General features: G+C 49.2%; 1 protein-coding gene across 6 annotated transcripts in view; it reads left to right on the top strand.

Annotated features, from left to right (window-relative positions):
- Window positions 1–21,103, top strand: part of dnm3a (dynamin 3a) — a 32,657-nt gene that overhangs the window by 6,992 nt on the left and 4,562 nt on the right. For 3 of the 6 annotated variants that reach the window (XM_027025996.3, XM_035523943.2, XM_035523942.2), the window contains exons 6-19: window positions 317–415; window positions 882–1,042; window positions 1,883–2,025; window positions 3,044–3,179; window positions 3,275–3,342; window positions 3,438–3,576; window positions 4,208–4,294; window positions 4,478–4,548; window positions 4,631–4,682; window positions 5,391–5,420; window positions 6,876–6,989; window positions 12,972–13,081; window positions 19,706–19,817; window positions 20,934–21,098. In XM_027025996.3, the coding sequence (XP_026881797.3) occupies window positions 317–415; window positions 882–1,042; window positions 1,883–2,025; window positions 3,044–3,179; window positions 3,275–3,342; window positions 3,438–3,576; window positions 4,208–4,294; window positions 4,478–4,548; window positions 4,631–4,682; window positions 5,391–5,420; window positions 6,876–6,989; window positions 12,972–13,081; window positions 19,706–19,817; window positions 20,934–21,098 (1,487 nt within the window). The remainder of the gene's footprint in view (window positions 1–316; window positions 416–881; window positions 1,043–1,882; window positions 2,026–3,043; window positions 3,180–3,274; window positions 3,343–3,437; window positions 3,577–4,207; window positions 4,295–4,477; window positions 4,549–4,630; window positions 4,683–5,390; window positions 5,421–6,875; window positions 6,990–12,971; window positions 13,082–19,705; window positions 19,818–20,933; window positions 21,099–21,103) is intronic. The other 3 variants (XR_014124484.1, XM_081717297.1, XM_035523944.2) reach the window with 3 other exon arrangements.

Here is a 21,103-nt window from a genome sequence, read left to right as displayed (position 1 = left end):
GCGAGAGAGCCGGCCCCGTGGCCGCGTACCCTGCTCCAGGCTGCTTTCTTGTGCTACTTCTTTCTTTCTATCCTGCTGTCTTCCTGCCCCGCTCTCTTGTTCTCGAGCTCCTCTTTAATGGATTGTACCATCTGTCAGCTTCTCTTTCTGCTTCCTCTCGCTCTTAGTGATCGCGGCGTTCACCTTTACTCAGTCGGAGCCGTAGCTTTCTCCACAGCTTTGTTTCACCCATTTCTCACGCACTGTGCTATGACTGTGCTTCTTCCCTTATCGTCTCTGCTTTTCCCTTGTTCTTCTCCTCCGCTCCGCCATCTAGGTCAGCGGACCATCGGTGTCATCACCAAGCTGGACCTGATGGACGACGGCACGGATGCCAGGGACGTGCTGGAGAACAGGTTACTGCCCTTGCGCCGAGGTACGCCGGGTTCGGTCAGTACGCTGTGCCCTCAGGCCTCTGCCGGCCTGTCACAAGGACAGTGACCGCACGGGAAGGTCCAGGTTCTCAGCATAATCAGCATATAGGTTTTAACAGGGTCACTAACACTAACACTACTCAGATTTTGACATGGTAGTACGCACATTCCTCTGACTCTTAGCGGCCTGGCTGTAAGGATATCTGGATGAGGTCATGGAGCTGATATGTCCAGGGCCGCGGGGTTTGGGTTCCAGCCAGGGGAAACCTGGAGGGGCTGGACTAGCTGTAGGGCAGGAACCTTACACTTACCCACGCACTCTAATGCATTAGACACACACATGTACACAGATGCAACCATACGTGCACACACACCCACACACTCTCACATGCGCACACACACTCTCACATGCACACACACGCAGAAACACACACAGTCCACTAGCGTATGGGTGTGTGGTTGCCATAGGCTACATTGGAGTGGTGAACCGCAGCCAGAGGGACATAGAGGGGAAGAAGGACATCGGGTCCGCCATCGCGGCGGAGCACCTGTTCTTCCTCTCCCACCCAGCATACCGGCACATGGCTGACTACATGGGCACGCCTTACCTGCAGAGGGTCCTCAACCAGGTGAGAGAGGGGGGGTGAGGGGGGGAGAGAAGATGAGAGAGGGAGAGAGGGGGATGAGAGAGAGGGGGATGAGAGAGAGGGGATGAAAGAAAGGATGAGTGAAAGAGACGAAGAGAGAATGAGAGGATGAGAGGTGGAGAAAGTAACAGAACAAATGACAGAAAGATGGGGAGGAAATGAAGAAGCAAATGAATAAATATGCTGTTTGATTAGCTGTGGATGTATTCCCAGTAATTTAATACAACATAAAACGGGGGCATCATTCTCTGAACATGTTCCAGAAGGATCCGCAACTGATTCATTTATATAATAAAAGTCCTCTCATTCAACTTCCTTTAAAAGCATGGGACATTCTCGGATTTCCCGGTAATAAGTAGAACTTTTTTAGCTGCACCCATTTCATAGTCATGAAGATCTGCTATGGTGTGTAGGGCAAGGTGAGCAGTGTGTCAGAGCATTCCAGAATTGTCTAATTGGAGTGTGGGGCAAGATTTTTTCTTGAACATTTTTGAAAAGCAGTTAATCCTGTGAACCCTGTAATCATGTTCATTAGGACAGAACAAGAACATGTGAGACAGAGGTTCCTTAGCTACCTGACACCTGTCACACTGTGAGGAGACTGAACCTCAGTCTGATCAAATGGTTTTGGGAGAACCAAGTAGATGATAGCAGCTGTGGTGTCTCTTTTTGTTCTACATATGGAATACTGAAAGATGTGTAACTTCAAAGATTTAAATTGCTTTAAATGTCCACGCAGGAGCCATAAGGTCAGAATTTAACTGCAGACCACAGCAATTTTGTAATTACTAGTCCTTTGACCCCTGGTTGATGTGTTCCCAGCAACTGACCAATCACATCCGGGACACATTACCAGCATTCCGTAGTCGTCTGCAAGCCGAGCTCCTCACCCTGGACAAAGAGGCAGAGGAATACAGACACATGAACCCCAATGACCCCTCACGCAAGACCAAAGCACTGATGCAGTGAGTCACACACACACACACCTAGATGATGCCTCATGTAAATTATTAGTGAGTCAGTACAGATACACATTCACAGACCCTTAAACTCTCCAGACCTCTCACTCAACACTTTTAACACATAACACAAATACAAACATAACACATAACACAAAGCATTTGAACCTGGTTCACTCCTTATACCAACCATCAACACCAACCATCAACTCCAACCATCATCACCAACCCCTTACACCAACCATCAACACCAACCATCAACACCAACCCCTTACACCAATGATCAACACCAACCATCAACACCAACTCCTTACACCAGCTATCAGCACCAACCATCAACACCAACCCCTCACACCAACCATCAACACCAACCATCAACACCAACCCCTTACACCAACCCTTTAGATTAACCCCTTACACCAACTATCAACACCAACCCCTTAGATTTACCCCTTACACCACCTATCTACACCAACCACTTAGATTAACCCCTTACACCAACTATCAACACCAACCCCTTAGATTAACCGCTTACATCAACCATCAACTCCAAACCCTTAGATTAACCCCTTACACCAACTATCAACATTAACCCCTTACACCATCAACACCAACCCCTTAGATTTACCCCTTACACCACCTATCTACACCAACCACTTAGATTAACCCCTTACACCAACTATCAACACCAACCCCTTAGATTTACCCCTTACACCACCTATCTACACCAACCACTTAGATTAACCCCTTACACCAACTATCAACACCAACCCCTTAGATTAACCCCTTACACCAACTATCAACACCAATCCATTAGATTAACCCCTTACACCACCTATTTACACCAACCACTTAGATTAACCCCTTACACCACCTATCTACACCAACCACTTAGATTAACCCCTTACACCAACTATCAACACCAATCCATTAGATTAACCCCTTACACCACCTATTTACACCAACCCCTTAGATAAACCCCTTACACCAACCATCCCTGTCCTCCTCCCTTTCTGTCATCCAGACTGATCCAGCACTTTGGTCTGGACTTTGAGAAGAGCATTGAAGGCTCTGGTGACCACGTGGACACGGTCGAGCTCTCGGGAGGAGCCAAAATCAACCGCATCTTCCACGAGCGCTTCCCCTTCGAGCTGGTCAAGGTGGTCACCAGCGAACACACACTTCCTCTAAGGCATGCAGTTTAACACCCTGTGCTCATATTTCTGCGACATCTCCTGCGCTCTCCATCCCTCAGATGGAGTTTGATGAGAAAGAGCTGCGTCGTGAGATCAGCTTCGCTATCAAGAACATCCACGGTATCAGGTCAGCCCCCCCCCCCCCCCCCCCCCCCCGCCCGGCCGGACCCTTCTCCTCAGCCTTCGCCTTCGTGTGTCTCACTCTGCTTGCTGCTGGTCCAGGACAGGCCTGTTCACACCGGACCTGGCATTCGAGGCCATTGTGAAGAAGCAGATAGTGAAGCTGAAAGGGCCGTGTGTGAAGTGTGTGGACATGGTTGTCCAGGAGCTCATTACCACAGTGAAGCAGCGCACTAGTAAGGTAAGGCACGACAGTGTTTATATAAGAGCACCATGGAAGTGTTTATATAAGTGCACCATGGTAGTGTTTATGTAAGAGCACCATGGTAGTGTTTATGTAAGGGCACCATAGCAGTGTTTATGTAAGAGCACCACAGAAGTGTTTGTTTAAAGGCACTCTGGTAGTATTTATATAAGAGCACCATGGCAGTGTTTATGTAAGAGCAGATTGGCAGTGTTTATGTATGGGTACAATGGCAGTGTTTATGTAAGGGCACCATGGCAGTGTTTATGTAAGAGCACCACAGAAGTGTTTATTTAAAGGCACTATGGTAGTGTTTATATAAGAGCACCATGGCAGTGTTTATGTAAGGGCACCATGGCAGTGTTTATGTAAGGGCACCATGGCAGTGTTTATGTAAAAGCAGATTGGCAGTGTTTATGTACGGGCACCACGGCAGTGTTTATGTAAGGGCACCATGGCAGTATTTATGTACGGGCATCACGGCAGTGTTTATGTAAGGGCACCATGGAAGTGTTTATATAAGGGCACCATGGCAGTGTAAAGGACTGGGAAACTCACCTTGCCCTGTGTGGGGGTGACTGATGGTTACTGATGATTGCCTGTGTGCCTGTTCTTCTGCCCTCTTCAGTTAGGGATCTTTCCTAAGTTACGGGAGGAGACGGAGCGGATCGTAACCACATACATTCGGGAGCGAGAGAGCAAAGCCAAAGAGCAGGTGAGACGCTGTGCTGATTGGCTGTTTGTCATGCGGGCCGCCTGATTGGCCGTTTGTCCCGCAGCCCACCTCATCGGCCATTTGTCATGCGGGACGCCTGATTGGCCGTTTGTCTGCACAGCTCAGTGGACTACAGGTCCAGAATGAAGTTGGATCGTTTCACGCTGTAATGTCTCTGAACAGGTCTTGCTCTCCATCGAGATCCAGCTTTCCTACATCAACACCAACCACGAGGACTTCATCGGATTTGCAAAGTGAGTCCCTCACAGACGCCTGGCCCAGACAGGTCGAGCTGCACATCTGTCTCTCTTTCTCATCCCTCTGTATTTTTTTCAGCGCCCAGCAGAGAAATAACCCCACCAGCACAAAGGCCTCGGCAGGGAACCAGGTGAGTCCATTAGTCCCTCGGCGACCCTGACGGAGCTCGTGTCGGTCAGACCGCAGGACACGGAGAGTCTGGGGCAGTGCGTCTTCTGCTTGCTTTGTGTTGTTCCCCGTGGTCTGTTAGTGTGATCCAGTGGTGTGTTCTGTTAATATGTTAGTTTGTTGTGTTTCCGCCCCCTTCATCCCCTCATCTCCCCTCCAACCACCAGCTGCCACCAGCTTCTTCCCACAAATTTAATAGGTCGTTCTGCCCCTAAAATATCGTGATTACTTGGCAACGACGGCTTTCCAAATCGCTAAGAAGTAATGAAGAATACTAGCTTATTGTTCATTTTGTAATGTTTTAAACATACATATGTAACCGATGCAGCCCCTTCCCCAATGTCTCCACTCTGGGTTGCTCTTATGCACTACCAAGCCCATCCTGCAGGGGGCACTGTCAAGCCAGAGTGCCGCCGCTCCTCGCTTCACTTTAAACATATAAAATCCTTCATTAAACGCCCGTGCTTTACTGTGTTTTTGAGTTTGAAGCCATTTTGTTTGCGTTCAGCCCCACATTTTCACTATTTATATTAAATTTGAGACTTGTATGAAGAATGCGTGAATAATGTACTTCGTGACTTGTTTGCTCCGCTGTAGGTCTTGTTCTAACTTCATCAGAGTGACTGCTGGTGCCAGTGTAATGGCTTTGTTCTCTCTTCTGATATTTTAGGGTGCAGCTGCTCCACCTCCCAGTCAAATTGTACGAGCCCAGTGTCTGTAAGCCTTGCTACTGTAAAATCGTCGTCATGCCGCTTTGCTCTGTCAGTGTGTGTATGTGTGTGTGTGTGGGGGGGGGGTTTGATGTGTGTGTATGAATGGGAGAGCGCTGAACAGAGTGGCACAGGTCTCACCTTTTTCTCCTTTCCGGCCCTCCTGTTGCTAGCTGATGGCCACATCGAAGGATGTGTCCGTTAACCACTGGTTTAAAATCGCTGACTGCACACTCAAACACCGCGTACAGCACCTGTTCAGCTTAAAGACTCTTAAATCCAGTCACTTGTCTGCCCTTTCCTCGATTCAACGTGGGCCTTCCAGCTGGTTTTAACTGGCTGCAACCACTGTGGCCCATGAAAAGCACCTCTGCTTTTCCCCAACGCTGTTGTCTGGGGCTGAATCTGTCTGGATTTTGCAGCACACTGAGCATATCAGGCTACAACCTTTATGAGTGTGTGTGTGTGTGTGTTAGGTCAGTGTATGTTAATGTTTAAAACAGATCTGAATTGCCTCCAATGGAACTTTCATATTCATAGCTCCTGATCTTAAGCCATCCTCTATGTGTGTGTGTGTGTGTGTGTGTGTGTGTGTGTGTGTGTGTGTGTGTGTGTGTGTGTGTGTGACTGGGGAGGAAGGGCAATGAAGATTGGTTTAGTGTTGCTTATTTATTTATTTCTCTGCTGCTGTCTTGACACTACTCATATGTTGGAGATGACAGATTTAGTGTGCACTGACCACTGCCATCCAAAGTTTATTCCTTGCTGGTATGTGATAGCTGTCGTTGCTTTACCATTAGATGGTCTTTCCGTAACTACTCCGTAGAGACCTGCTGGACTTCCCAACATCAGATTCCAGAGAGTGTACTACACACACGCCAGTTTGAGTTAAATCTCAGAAATTTCAACTTTTTTATGAAGTTTGCTTATTTTGTTTGACTGATTGTAATTAACGTGGTGGACATTAAGGAGGTGAAGTGCTTGCTCGCGAGAGCAGGCGCGACGACCGTATGGTGTCCAGCTCTCGCTCGGCCGCGTGCTTCCCCTTCTCTCTTCACCTCCACCCCCTCATCTCTCCGTCGCTCCCGTGAGTCTCTCCTCCCTTGAGCTTCTTCAGCATCGCTCTTCCTCTTTTCCTCCGCAGGCCTGTGCTGTCGCCGTGGCCGCGCGTGCATGGACCCCCCCCCATCTACTTCCTCATCCACCCCTTTTAAAATACGCACACACAGGGAAGCTTTTACTCACTTTTAATGTGTTTCTGTTCACATTCTAAAGACTCACAGTCATTCGTTTATTTCATTTTTCCAAATAACCACCTTCCTCCGTTCACTGTCTCCCCCCCTTCCCGAGAGCTTTGGAACTCACACCCATATCTGTGACCCCCCACCACCCTGTCACTCATGAGCCCCACTATTTCTTACCCCTGACCCTCCCTCATTCCGCAGGTGATCCGAAAGGGCTGGCTCACCATCAGCAACATCAGTCTGATGAAGGGGGGGTCCAAGGACTACTGGTTCATGCTGACAGCAGAGAGCTTGTCCTGGTTTAAAGACGATGAGGTGAGGCAGCCTCGCACACACTCGCACACACACACACACACACACACACACACACACTCACACACACACTCACACACACACACACATTCACACACACACACTCACCTTCCTTCATTCCATCGGTTTGAATTGCTCTTACGTAACGATGGCTTTCAGAAGAGGAAGACGCTCAGGCTCGGGCAGTCCGAGGTCGTGAGGAGGAGACCCCCCCCCCTCCCCCCCCCCCCCCCCGCCTTCCCCCACAACGCTGGCACGCTGGTGTCTTGGCGAGTCGCGATTGGCTGGCCGACACGTCCGTCCTGCTGTGTGGCCTGCCAGGCGGGCTGCCATCTGTCTGCCTGTCTGTGCCTGCTGTACAGGTGCAGGAAGTTCTGCACAGCAAGTGTAGACAGGCAGACAGACAACGCTCTCAGCCAATGGCAGCATGGCCTGCCATTGGGAAACGTTGGAGGGAGGGAGCACACAGGAGGAACCACCTGGCGCATCCTCACACTCGCACTTACACATACACATTTGTGAACAGGGACTCGTGCCAGAAGTGCATTTGTTTTTTAAACTAGTTTGGTGAACTTTTAGTGCATTTCTTAACGATCCATGTATGGGAGTAGCAGGGTCGTCTCGGGAGCGGCTGGGATAGGAGATTAGTAGGGCTTTGGTCTGTGGGGCTGGCCTAGGATCGGTCATCAAACATGAACTCTTCCTCCTTTGCCCCTCTACACTCCTCCGTCAATGTTTCCTTTCCCTTACCAAGTCTCCCTCTCTCTCTGCCCCCTGCTTCTGCCCTTCTGATGCCCCCCTTACTCTAATTTTTGCACTTTCTCACTCTCCCTCTCTTTCTCCCTCTCTCTCTCCCTCTGTTGGGAATTGAGGCATTTGGATCAGATCACCCTGACACAGCTGGATCACCCCCAAGCCAAACACAAGCACACACACACACTCTCTCTCTCTCTCTCTCTCTCTCTCTCTCTCTCTCTCTCTCTCTCTCTCTCTCTTTCTCTGACACAAGCACACGTAGGTCCTGGACCAGTTACAAATGATGAGTAAACACACATTAACACAAACACAGAACGATATGAAAGCCTACATGTGCATAATAAAGTGGACATGACATAACTTTAGGCATCACACAAACTTAAACAAATATTTCTGTGTTTTAAGTACTCACCCATACGAACCCAACACGCACTACAGATGCAATGTCTGCACAACACGACAAACACACTGTCATGCACATGCACCTGGACACTGACCAAACATGGCCTGTATCCACTTTTAAATTGAATGCATTTTACCATCAGTATCACTTACTGTCTAATGCATTAGTATTCTGCTCTCACATTTTTGCCACCATTTTTCCAGAAACTATTAAGTGTCATTAAAAAAAAAACACTGGCATTGAGATCCCTAATGTTACTGCTCCCATATACTAAAGCAAGCGCGTTCTTTAAAAGAGAAAAATAACTTGTGAATGTTGTGGATAATCGCACAGAACTCAACAGCTTGTAACTGCATTCATAGGACAGAAAGTCTTCAGGAAACACTGATCATAAAAGTGGATGCCGTAGTATGCATGTATTCCTAACCGTCTGCCCAAAGCCATTCCCCCGTGCGTGCACACCGCCCTGGCCGGCGTACCGATGCTGCAGCTACAGTCGGCCTCTGCCTCTTCCTGTCTGGCTTCAAACACTGTAGATTTTCACATCAAAGGCTTTGTGCACTTCTGCATCTGTCGAGCTCCCTCTCAGCCGTAAAGACTAAGAAACGTTCTTTCTGAAACGGGCGTGAAAACGTTTGTCAGCTTCAGTCCCGTATTCTTGTCTGCGCCTCATTCCTGTAGGTCTGTGTGCGTGGAATTCCCTCCCCTCTCTCTCCTGTTGCTTTCTCTTCATTTTTCTTGCATTCGTCTTTATTTCATACTTCATCAGTCTTGTGCTTCGACTGTTTCTCTGTCTGTCTGTCTCTCTGTCTGTCTCTCTGTGTGTGTGTGTGTGTGTGTGTGTGTGTGTGTGTGTGTAGCTGGCAGTCTCTCTGGGACCATACACATTCCTGGCAGGAAAATTGTAAGGCTTTGTCCAAACACCAGTCTCCAAGAGCCTGCCGAGTAAGACAGAGAGAGAGAGGAAAGGAGACAGGGAACCCGAGATCCCTCATGGTTGTCTCCTGACTCCTACACCTTCCTCACCTCCTGCAGCCTGCCATGGGGACAGGTCACACACACACACACACACACACACACACACGTGTATAATCACTGATGTCTCTATTGCTAGTGCTCTTTTTTGGTGCCATTGCTTTGGGTAAATGAGACCAACACTAAACAGACACACATTCCTGTAGCACCCCCCTCCCCCTCCCTCCCTCCCTCCCTCTCTCCCGCTCTCCGTCTCCCCCCTCCCTCCCTCCCTCGCTCGCTCCCTCGCTCTCTCTCTCCATTTCACAGCCGCTCCACGTGAGGGAAAACAGATGACTCCTACTCCTCCAACTGCCTCACCCCCAGCATAACCGCTGTCTCTCCAGCTCTGCACCCGCGCGCATGTGTGTTTCAGTATCTGTATATCAGAGCATGTTAACATATACAGGGTATTCGAGAGGACACGGCATGTGGATTAGTGCGTGTGTGTGTGTGTGTGAAAGCTGGTGCAAGAGAACTAGCTCGCAGGCCTGTGCCAGCATCTGTTTCTGCATATGCAGTACTGGAAGTGAAGCGATGTCTCAGCAGCCTGACCCGACACCCTGAGTGCTGGACCACCCTTCGTCTGCACACGTGCACCGCTAAGTCCAGACATCACACACTCGCCCTCACACTCTCCGTTTGCTAGGTTTTTGCCTTTCATGCTACACATGCGAAACTTTCACCGTCGCGTCACAAGTGTGTTTAGAGGCAGCTAAAGAGTCCACGGTTATCGGAACCACAGACACACGTCACGCTGACTGCTAAGCGCAAAGTCACATGATCTGATCAGCCTTAAACCACAGCCATTAAGATCTCACGGATAGGCGCGTACATGATCACACACAGTACAAACCTCGGTAATCCCCAGAACAAACACTGGAGAACGATATAAAGAAAGCGCACAGGACCAGTCGGCGAGCGGAGCTGCCCCGCACTGCCCCGCGGAGAGGTCACATCTTCGAGGCCACTCCATGCACAGTCTAACCAATGTGCAGACTACTGTACATCAGTATGTTCCTGAACAGGTAGTCTGAACACTGGGATGACGGAGCAGGATAGAGATCCATCCCTCTCTCTCTCTCTCTCTCTCTCTCTCTCTCTCTCTCTCTCTCTCTCTCTCTCTCTCTCTGGTCTGTTGCTCAGCCCCATTCCTCCTGGCCCAGACACTCACAGGAGGAGGTGGAAGATAGAAAATAAACAAGATAGAAATAGTCTCCATGTCTCTCTCTCTCTTTCTCTCTCTCTTTCTCTTTCCCTTCCTGGTGGAGGTGAAGGGGAGCGGCAAGGTCAGGCAGCGGCACTCCGCAGTTCAGCCGTCAGGTCCGTCCGGTTCTTGCTCAGAGTCCGAAGGGCCGCCGCGGCGCCGGATCCGTCGTGCGCTTCCCTCACGACGCTCCACTCGAGTATCCCGTCCTGACGTGGCACGTTCCGCTCCCACAGCCGGCAGTCTGGCAGCACATTTAGGGAAGGCATAGTGAGAGAACGAGGGAGAGAGAGAGAGAGAGAGAGAGAGAGAGAGAGAGAGGGGGAGAGAGAGGGAGAGACAGAGAGGGAGGGACCCACTAGCCATATAAGGGCTGATGGGACCCTGGGGGAATCGATTTGGTCCGTCCTTGCGCTATCTCTTTTTTTCCTTTTTTTTGAAAGATTTTCGATCCTTCGCTTCGACGCTCCGCCATCCACACCTCCACCAACAGCCCTTTACTCCCCACTCACTTCTGTTCTCTCTCTCTCTCTCTCTCTCTCTCCCTCTCTCCCGCTCCCGCTCTCCCTCCATCAGTCCTCTGTACACCCACTCCTTCCCTGGACCTTTCCTGGCCCATCTCTCTCTCTCTCTCTCTCTCTCTCTCTCTCTCTCTCTCTCTCTCTCTCTCTCCCTCTCCCTCTCCCCTCTCTCTCTCTCTCTCTCTCTCTCTCTCTCTCTCTCTCTCTCTCTCTCTCTCTCCCTCTCCTGCTAAAGTGGTACCAGATGTTGTAGTCTTAACACCAGCCAGTCTTTTCGGACCCTTTTTTTTTTTTCAACCTCCAAAAAATCCTCGGCAGGAAGTGGGCCCCTCTGAAAGGGAAAAGGGGAAAGTTTTCGAGGGGGGGTGTGATGAGTGAGTGGGAGTGGGTGAGCAGAAACGAGGAAAGAAGAAGAGAGAACAGCAGCAGGAGAGAGCACAGGACCTCCTGCGCTCGGGCCACGCCGCCGTAACTGCCATCAGACGCGACCTCCACCTCCGTCTGGGGAGTTTCGCACTCTCTTCATCCTTTTCCCTCCTTTTCTCCAACTTCTCCTCTACGACGTTGTTCACGGTGTAATCCGAGCTGTTTCCTGAGACCCCGGCCCCTCCTGTTCAGGAGGAGGGGGAGAGAACCCCCCCCCCCCTTTGAGAAATGTTGTGTTTTAGAGGCTCAGGCTGAATAATGACTTCCACATGTGGGCCTTCTCTTTCTATCTTTCAATCCCTCTTTCATTCTTTTTCTCTCCCTCCCTGGAACCTCCCAGCTTTCCTTCCGCCGCACTTCTCCTACTCTCTGTTGCAGCTACGCTCACTGTGATTACATGGATATAGATCTGTAGGATTGGTGCAAACATAAAAAGTTGCAGTATTGGGGTTAATCTGTGAAACAATCTAATGTGATTTCATTTGATTCTAGGGGAGTAATTTGGGTGTTTGCAGCTTTGGGTTTTCTAAGGCTGAAAAAAATCAATAAAGACTCCACCTGATCATTTCCACTGCTCATGTGACCCCAAACTGACCAATGACATTTTGTTGTGTGTCTTTCTGGCAGCAGTTACATCCAACAGAACATTCCAGTGCCTGAAATGTTTCTGAAATGTTTAAACATTCTTTTTTCAACATGTTTTCTATTACGTTAGTTAGTGTTCAGTGTTTTTTGTTTTTTTTTTCATATGTCAGTTTCAGTTTAGAAATGGCTAAGAAGATGAAGCATTTCGTTATGAAAAACGAACTACGCTCTTTTAGTAAATCTAAGTCATCACTAGACTACACAGCTTTCCATCATTCTTCCAATCATTTTCCATTTCAGACTTATTTTCCTAAGCAGAAACTCGGTCGGCGTTGGCAGGAGAAGCAGCCCTCAGGGCTGCAGGGTGACTGTGCCCCGCTTGCACTTCTAGGGGTCCTTGACTGGCGTGTTGCAGGTAGATCTTGCTGACAAAGGTCACTGGTAGGTGACTGACCACTGATGGATATTCTCCTCTGGAGAGATCAGACTGGGAGATCAGATGGAAAGATCAGACTGGGAGATCAGGGCTGAGTCAACTGATCACAAAACCCAACGCGGGCTTAGTCAGCTGATCACCAAACCACAAGCAGGCTGAGTCAGCTGTGGAAGATTGGCAAAGACATAAAACGTCGACACACATGGTTTAGACGTCCAGTCCACGTCAGATCCAAACACTAACTCACGATTCCTGACCAGAATGAGGGGTTTTGGAGTCATTTCCGTAAAGAAAGAATGTGTCCTTAGTTAAAAGATAGGGGAGCTATAAAAGGTGATTTGTGAGGGGAAAAGAAAACAAGGGAAAACTCAAGCAAATAGAATTTTCATAATTGAACGGACTCTGCTTTAGTCGCTAAGCCACCAGATCATGTGATCAACAGCGGGTCATGTGATCAGATGCATTCAATTCCAGTGGATTTTGCTTGAAACATGTCTGTCAGGGCAGTGCTGTCTGTCGGTCATTCGGCAGGTTGTTAGGTTGTGTTATCTGTGGGTGGGTTCTTGAGCCCAGTGTGTGCTGGACTCCTGTTTACAAAGCTTGACCCTTCACCTCTGCCTGATGTTTGACCCCTCAGGAGAAGGAGAGGAAGTACATGCTGCCTCTGGATAATCTGAAGGTGCGGGATGTGGAGAAGACTTTCATGTCCAGCAAGCACGGCTTTTCTGTGTTTAACACTGAGCAGAGGTCAGATATACACACACACACACACACACACGCACACGCACACACATATACACACACACACACACACACACACACACACACACACACAACCACACACACACACACACACACACACACACACATATACACACACACACACACACGCGCACACACACACACACACACACACACACACACATATAGTGTGGGTCCATGGGTTTGTATTTGAGTGGTTTTCAGAATGCGTGAGGCCTTAGACTGGGAACTGGAGACACAGCTAGTTACAGACAAACCACAATCCACTGACTCACAGCTCAGCCCTAGCACTGACCAATGAGTGTGTGTATGTGAGTGTGTGTGTGTGTGTGTGTGCGTGTGTGTGTGTGTGTGCGCGTGCGTGTGTGTGTGTGTGTATGCGTGTGTGTATCTGTTTGCATAGCCACTCACAGAAGTTCATGACACACACTCAGTTCTTTGATTTATCATTAAATGGTTAGGGAAATTATCCACATTTGTAAGAAAACACCTTAAAGCTCACACACATTCCCAGATGGATGGTGTCTCTCTTTGGCCTGTCTCTCTGCTCCTGGGGCTGTGTCTCTGCTCCGGGGGCTGTCTCTCTGCTCCTGGGTGCTGTGACCAGGTCCTCTCTGTCCTCTGCTCTCCCCCTCTGGAATGTTCGCTCCAAAACCCTGGCTACGCTCTGCTCGGGAGTTTCCCTAACATTCATTACGGTCAGACACAAACTGGGAACGGACTGCAGTCAGAACTGGTGGCCACAGTGCACACACGTATGCACACACACACACAAGCACAGGCAGACAAACACACAGCCTTGTATTACTATCTTTGTTGGGTATTTCTTTTGTCTTGTATATATAATGTTATATATGATGTATATCTAAACCTCCCTCAAACTCTAAAGGAATTATTCTCCTCTTTTAGTCTCTTTTACAGCAACAGTTTTTAATAAAAACACTTTTTCCTTATGAGACCCAGCCAGGTGAAAATCTTTTGCTATCATCATGGGGACATTTTGGTTTCCACAAAGAGGTTTATGTGCATACACACACTCACATACTCATACACACACATACACACACAGACACACACACAGACACACACTCACATACTCATACACACACATACACACACAGACACACACACACACATACATACACACACACACAGCCACACACTCACATACTCATACACACACATACACACACACACACACATACATACACACACAGACACACACACACACATACATACACACAAACAAATGCGGTGTGGTAAGGTACACTCTCACATTCCTTGCCAGTGTGTTAGCCCCTTCCACCATCTCATGAAGATATTTTCCCAAGAAGCACAGCTTCTGTTCTGAGGGTAGGTGTGGCTGGGTCTGATTGGCTACTTAATTAGGGAGATGTCGGAAAGCTGTGGTAAGAGAACACAAACGATGTCAGTGTGTAGGTGTGTATGATGGTGTAGGTGTAGTGTCTCAGTGTCAGCGTGTAGCTGTGTATGGTGGAGTAGATGTGGTCTCAGTGTCAGTGTGTAGGTGTGTATGGTGGCGTAGGTGTAGTGTCTCAGTGTCAGTGTGTAGGTGTGTATGGTGGTGTAGATGTGGTCTCAGTGTCAGTGTGTAGGTGTGTATGGTGGCATAGATATGGTGTCAGTGTGTAGGTGTGTATGGTGGTGTAGATGTATTCTCAGTGTCAGTGTGTGGGTGTGTATGTTGGCCTAGGTGTAGTGTCTCAGTGTCAGTGTTTAGGTGTCTATGGTGGCGTAGATGTGGTCTCAGTGTCAGTGTGTGGGTGTGTATGATGCTGTAGGTGTAGTGTCTCAGTGTCAGTGTGTAGGTGTGTATGGTGGTGTAGATGTGGTGTCAGTGTGTAGGTGTGTATTGTGGTGTAGATGTGGTTTCAGTGTCGGTGTGTAAGTGTGTATAGTGGCGTAGGTGTAGTGTCTCAGTGTCAGTGTGTAGGTGTGTATGGTGGTGTAGATGTGGTCTCAGTGTCAGTGTGTAGGTGTGTATAGTGGTGTAGATGTGGTCTCAGTGTCAGTGTGTAGGTGTGTATGGTGGCATAGATATGGTGTCAGTGTGTAGGTGTGTATGGAGGTGTAGATGTATTCTCAGTGTCAGTGTGTGGGTGTGTATGTTGGCCTAGGTGTAGTGTCTCAGTGTCAGTGTGTAGGTGTCTATGGTGGCGTAGATGTGGACTCAGTGTCAGTGTGTGGGTGTGTATGATGCTGTAGGTGTAGTGTCTCAGTGTCAGTGTGTAGGTGTGTATGGTGGTGTAGATGTGGTGTCAGTGTCAGTGTGTAGGTGTGTATGGTGGTGTAGATGTGGTCTCAGTGTCAGTGTGTGGGTGTGTATGATGCTTTAGGTGTAGTGTCTCAGTGTCAGTGTGTAGGTGTGTCTGGTGGTGTAGATGTGGTGTCAGTGTGTAGGTGTGTATTGTGGTGTAGATGTGGCCTCAGTGTCAGTGTGTAGGTGTGTATGGTGGTGTAGGTGTAGTGTCTCATTGTCAGTGTGTAGGTGTGTATGGTGGTGTAGATGTGGTCTCAGTGTCAGTGTGTAGGTGTGTATGGTGGCATAGATATGGTGTCAGTGTGTAGGTGTGTATGGTGGTGTAGATGTATTCTCAGTGTCAGTGTGTGGGTGTGTATGTTGGGCTAGGTGTAGTGTCTCAGTGTCAGTGTTTAGGTGTCTATGGTGGCGTAGATGTGGTCTCAGTGTCAGTGTGTGGGTGTGTATGATGCTGTAGGTGTAGTGTCTCAGTGTCAGTGTGTAGGTGTGTATGGTGGTGTAGATGTGGTGTCAGTGTGTAGGTGTGTATTGTGGTGTAGATGTGGTTTCAGTGTCGGTGTGTAAGTGTGTATAGTGGCGTAGGTGTAGTGTCTCAGTGTCAGTGTGTAGGTGTGTATGGTGGTGTAGATGTGGTCTCAGTGTCAGTGTGTAGGTGTGTATGGTGGTGTAGATGTGGTCTCAGTGTCAGTGTGTGGGTGTGTATGATGCTGTAGGTGTAGTCTCTCAGTGTCAGTGTGTAGGTGTGTATGGTGGCGTAGATGTGGTCTCAGTGTCAGTGTGTAAGTGTGTATGGTGGCGTAGGTGTAGTGTCTCAGTGTCAGTGTGTAGGTGTGTATGGTGGTGTAGATGTGGTCTCAGTGTCAGTGTGTAAGTGTGTATGGTGGCGTAGGTGTAGTGTCTCAGTGTCAGTGTGTAGGTGTGTATGGTGGTGTAGATGTGGTCTTAGTGTCAGTGTGTAGGTGTGTATGGTGGCGTAGGTGTAGTGTCTCAGTGTCAGTGTGTAGGTGTGTATGGTGGTGTAGGTGTAGTGTCTCAGTGTCAGTGTGTATGGTGGCGTAGGTGTAGTGTCTCAGTGTCAGTGTGTAGGTGCGTATGGTGTAGATGTGGTCTCAGTGTCAGTGTGTAAGTGTGTATGGTGGCGTAGGTGTAGTGTCTCAGTGTCAGTGTGTAGGTGTGTATGGTGGTGTAGATGTGGTCTCAGTGTCAGTGTGTAGGTGTGTATGGTGGTGTAGGTGTAGTGTTTCAGTGTCAGCGTGTAGCTGTGTATGGTGGTGTAGATGTGGTCTCAGTGTCAGTGTGTAGGTGTGTATGGTGGTGTAGATGTGGTCTCAGTCTCAGTGTGTAGGTGCGTATGGTGGTGTAGGTGTAGTGTCTCAGTGTCAGTGTGTAGGTGTGTATGGTGGTGTAGATATGGTGTCAGTGTGTAGGTGTGTATGTTGGTGTAGATGTGTTCTCAGTGTCAGTGTGTAGGTGTGTATGGTGGTGTAGGTGTAGTGTCTCAGTGTCAGTGTGTCAGTGTGTAGGTGTGTATGGTGGTGTAGATGTGGTCTCAGTGTCAGTGTGTAGGTGTGTATGGTGGTGTAGATGTGGTCTCAGTGTCAGTGTGTAGGTGTGTATGGTGGTGTAGAAGTGGTCTCAGTGTGTAGGTGTGTATGGTGGTGTAGATGTGGTCTCATTGTGTAGGTGTGTATGGTGGTGTAGATGTGGTCTCAGTGTCAGTGTGTAGGTGTGTATGGTGGCGTAGGTGTAGTGTCTCAATTTCAGTGTGTAGGTGTGTATGGTGGTGTAGGTGTAGTGTCTCAGTGTCAGTGTGTAGGTGTGTATGGTGGTGTAGGTGTAGTGTCTCAGTGTCAGCGTGTAGCTGTGTATGGTGGTGTAGATGTGGTCTCAGTGTCAGTGTGTAAGTGTGTATGGTGGCGTAGGTGTAGTGTCTCAATGTCAGTGTGTAGGTGTGTATGGTGGTGTAGGTGTAGTGTCTCAGTGTCAGTGTGTAGGTGTGTATGGTGGTGTAGATATGGTGTCAGTGTGTAGGTGTGTATGTTGGTGTAGATGTGGTCTCAGTGTCAGTGTGTAGGTGTGTATGGTGGTGTAGATGTGGTCTCAGTGTCAGTGTGTAGGTGTGTATGGTGGTGTAGATGTGGTCTCAGTGTCAGTGTGTAGGTGTGTATGGTCGCGTAGGTGTAGTGTCTCAGTATCAGTGTGTAGGTGTGTATGGTGGTGTAGGTGTAGTGTCTCAGTGTCAGTGTGTAGGTGTGTATGGTGTTGTAGATGTGGTCTCAGTGTCAGTGTGTAGGTGTGTATGGTGGCGTAGGTGTTGTGTCTCATTGTCAGTGTGTAGGTGTGTATGGTGGTGTAGATGTATTCTCAGTGTCAGTGTGTAGGTGTGTATGGTGGCGTAGATGTGGTCTCAGTGTCAGTGTGTGGGTGTGTATGATGCTGTAGGTGTAGTGTCTTAGTGTCAGTGTGTAGGTGTGTATGGTGGTGTAGATGTGTTCTCTGTGTCAGTGTGTAGATGTGTATGATGCTTTAGGTGTAGTGTCTCAGTGTCAGTGTGTGGCTGTGTATGGTGGTGTAGATGTGGTGTCAGTGTGTAGGTGTGTATGATGGTGTAGGTGTAGTGTCTCAGTATCAGTATGTAGGTGTGTATGGTGGCGTAGGTGTAGTGTCTCAGTGTCAGTGTGTCGGTGTGTGTGGTGGCGTAGGTGTTGTGTCAGTGTGTAGGTGTGTATGATGGTGTAGGTGTAGTGTCTCAGTATCAGTGTGTAGGTGTGTATGGTGTTGTAGATGTGGTCTCAGTGTCAGTGTGTAGGTGTGCATGGTGGCGTAGGTGTAGTGTCTCAGTGTCAGTGTGTAGGTGTGTATTGTGGTGTAGGTGTTGTGTCTCATTGTCAGTGTGTAGGTGTGTATGGTGGTGTAGGTGTGTGATTTCTGCTTTTGCTTCAGTCCTCTTGGCTAATCAAGGCTGGTTTTGCGGCGTTTCCACAGAGTAGTCCATTTTTAAGGTCCATTTTTATGTTTTGGTACCTCACATGATGGCAGAAATATTAGGGAATATGGGTGAGTGGTAGGTGGTGTTTGTTATTATAGCAGAGGTTATAATTAAGTTGTCCAGGCATTTTTGAAACGTTCTTTAGATTGAAGCAATAGCCAATTAGGCGTCGTACCATTGACTTATAACAGAGCTTTCTAAAGCAGTGTTTGGTATCTGAAGTTTACGAGTTTGAGGTATGTGGAAATGTGGTTTTGTGGCATGTGGCTTCTGTTGGAATGCTTTTTTAGTGCTGCAGAAGGCATGCTTGAGTGTTTATTCGGTTTGTGCGAATTTTGTGTGAATCACACGGGTGTGTGTGAGCGTGTGAATCCAGATGAGCGGTGGTGTGTCTATGCGAACACACACTTATGTGTGTGTGTGTGTGTAGGTGTGTGTGCTTGGGTGTGTGTTTATGGGTGGATTAAGTGTAATGTGTGGATTAAGTATGTATATGTGTGCGGGCGAGTACTAAAGGCACAATGTGTGTGTGTGTGTGTGTGTGTCTGTATGGGTGGATTACTGCACAGGGTGTGTGTGTGCGTGTGCATGTGCATGCGCGCCTGCGCTCATGTTCTCTGCCACCTCAGCCATGGGTCCTGTTTCCTTGATGGTGGTTGGAGGTGCAGGGTGGCACAGACCATGAGCTGGGGGGGGGGCGCGTCCTCCTCCCTCACCCTATATGAGCACAACAAAGCCAAACAACAGGCTGCTCACCCGGGGTGTGGGGGTGGAGTGGGGGAGGGATAAGGGAGGACAGGAGGAGGAGAGGAACAAGGCAGTCATTAGGGGGAATGTGGAACAGATGGCAGGAGCTGGACTCCAGATTCCTGCCTGTCCTGGAGCTAAACCACCGTGAGAGGGGGAGAGAGAGAGAGAGAGAGAGAGAGATGAGGGTGGAGGGTGAAAGAGAGAAGGGGTAAGAGGAGAGAGGGGAGAAGGACTGGAAGATATTGGGAGAAAAAGATTCCAATGTAAGCCAGGCCTTGGAGACGGTCCTTTGAGAATTCCGGGAGAAGACATGTTTTTCAAAGATGCGAAAACATTACTTAACCGGCTTAAAGAGCGAAACCCTAAAGGCCAGGTAGAGTTGGGTGTTGGTTGGATAGGCACAGATGTGAGCCAGAAACCCCCACACACACACACACACTCACCCCCCCCCCCCCCCCCGGCTGACCCGTGAGGTCACAGCAGGCGCCGGGGTGCCGGGAGACGCGCCCTCCTTCCACCGTGTCTGTTTGTATGCAAGTGCGAGCGTTGCCATGGCCACAGACTGATCGCATGGCTTTTGTCGCTATAGGAACGTGTACAAGGACTACAGGCATCTGGAGCTGGCGTGCGACACGCAGGAGGAGGTGGACAGCTGGAAGGCTTCTCTGCTGCGTGCTGGAGTCCACCCCGAGAAAACCCCTGTAAGGCCCCCGCCTCACACCCAGGACCGGGGTCCACCCCGACAAACAACTTACCTGCCCCATTCATTTACTCCAGACTGCCCTCTGATGCGTGTGTCCAGGGATTAGGAAGGCTTTGCATCTGCGTGCTGTGCCTGGTTATCGTATATATCCCACACCGCTGTTGGAAAGGGTGAAGCTACGCTGCGTAGGGTCACACGTGCCAGCAGCAGCCTTCTGCAAAACAGGCAGTTAGAATGAAGAAAACACATTTCCCACGTAAAGCTGCAGTTTGCGTCTGCCTTCTTAACTTTTAGTGTATCTGAGTTGTAATGTTCTCTGAGTGTGAGCATGCATGTGTGTGTTCTCTCTGAGTGTGAGCGTGCATGTGTGCATTGACTCTGTGTGTGTTGCCATGCATTTTCATTGAGTGTGAGTGTGTGTGTGTGTGTGTTCCTCTCTAAGTGTGTGTCCACTCTCCAAGAGTGTACCTTACCTGTGTGTATGTGCATGCGTGCATGTGTGGGTGCATGTGTATGTATGTGTGTGTTTGTGCGTGCATGGATGCGCGTGTGTGTGTGTGTGTGCGTGCATGTGTGGGTGGGAGGGTGTGTGTGTGAGTGTGTGTGTGTGTGTGTGTGTGTGCTGTTAGACTGCTTGGCTCTCTCCCGGCTGTTCCCCCATCAGCAGGCTGCCTGCATTCTTTAGCTCTTGTGTCACCGTACTGAGGAGCAGAGAGGGAGGGCCGTCAATCTCTGTTTCTAATCAGCGCACTCATGTTTTGCTTTCTCTCTCTCTTTCTCTTTTTCATTCTCTTGTTCTTTCTCCCCTCCTCTCTGAATCAATGAAACCTGCTGAGTGATGTCAGAATTCTGTCAGGGCTGCCCGTAATTAGTTTAGACACAACTGTACCACACCCCTACTGTGTGCTGAAGAAAACCTCCAGTTCTTCTCTCTGTTCTTCTCTTTCACCTTCTTCCCCTCTCTCTCACTCCTACTCTGAAACAATCTCCTTCTGCAGCTCAGCAGCATCAGCGCCCGTAATCGGCCGCTCCTCCGCCCTCCCCGGGCCTTGCGCCTCCGTTCCCGGCTCGTCACCTTCTCTCTCTCTCTCTCTCTCTCTCCCCTGGTGGTCAGATGGAGGGTGAGGGTCTGGGCCAAGCCGAGAACTTCTCCATGGACCCGCAGCTGGAGCGGCAGGTGGAGACCATCCGCAACCTGGTGGACTCCTACATGAGCATTGTCTACAAGAGCGTGCGAGACCTGATGCCCAAGACCATCATGCACCTGATGATCAACAACGTCAG

This window comes from Electrophorus electricus, chromosome 7, assembly GCF_041902795.1.
Source record: "Electrophorus electricus isolate QZ-2024a chromosome 7, ASM4190279v1, whole genome shotgun sequence".
In the NCBI taxonomy this organism is placed as follows: Eukaryota; Metazoa; Chordata; class Actinopteri; order Gymnotiformes; family Gymnotidae; genus Electrophorus; species Electrophorus electricus.
The sequence above is the reverse complement of the archived record's forward strand: the minus strand, read 5'-3'. Positions and strand labels throughout refer to the sequence as shown.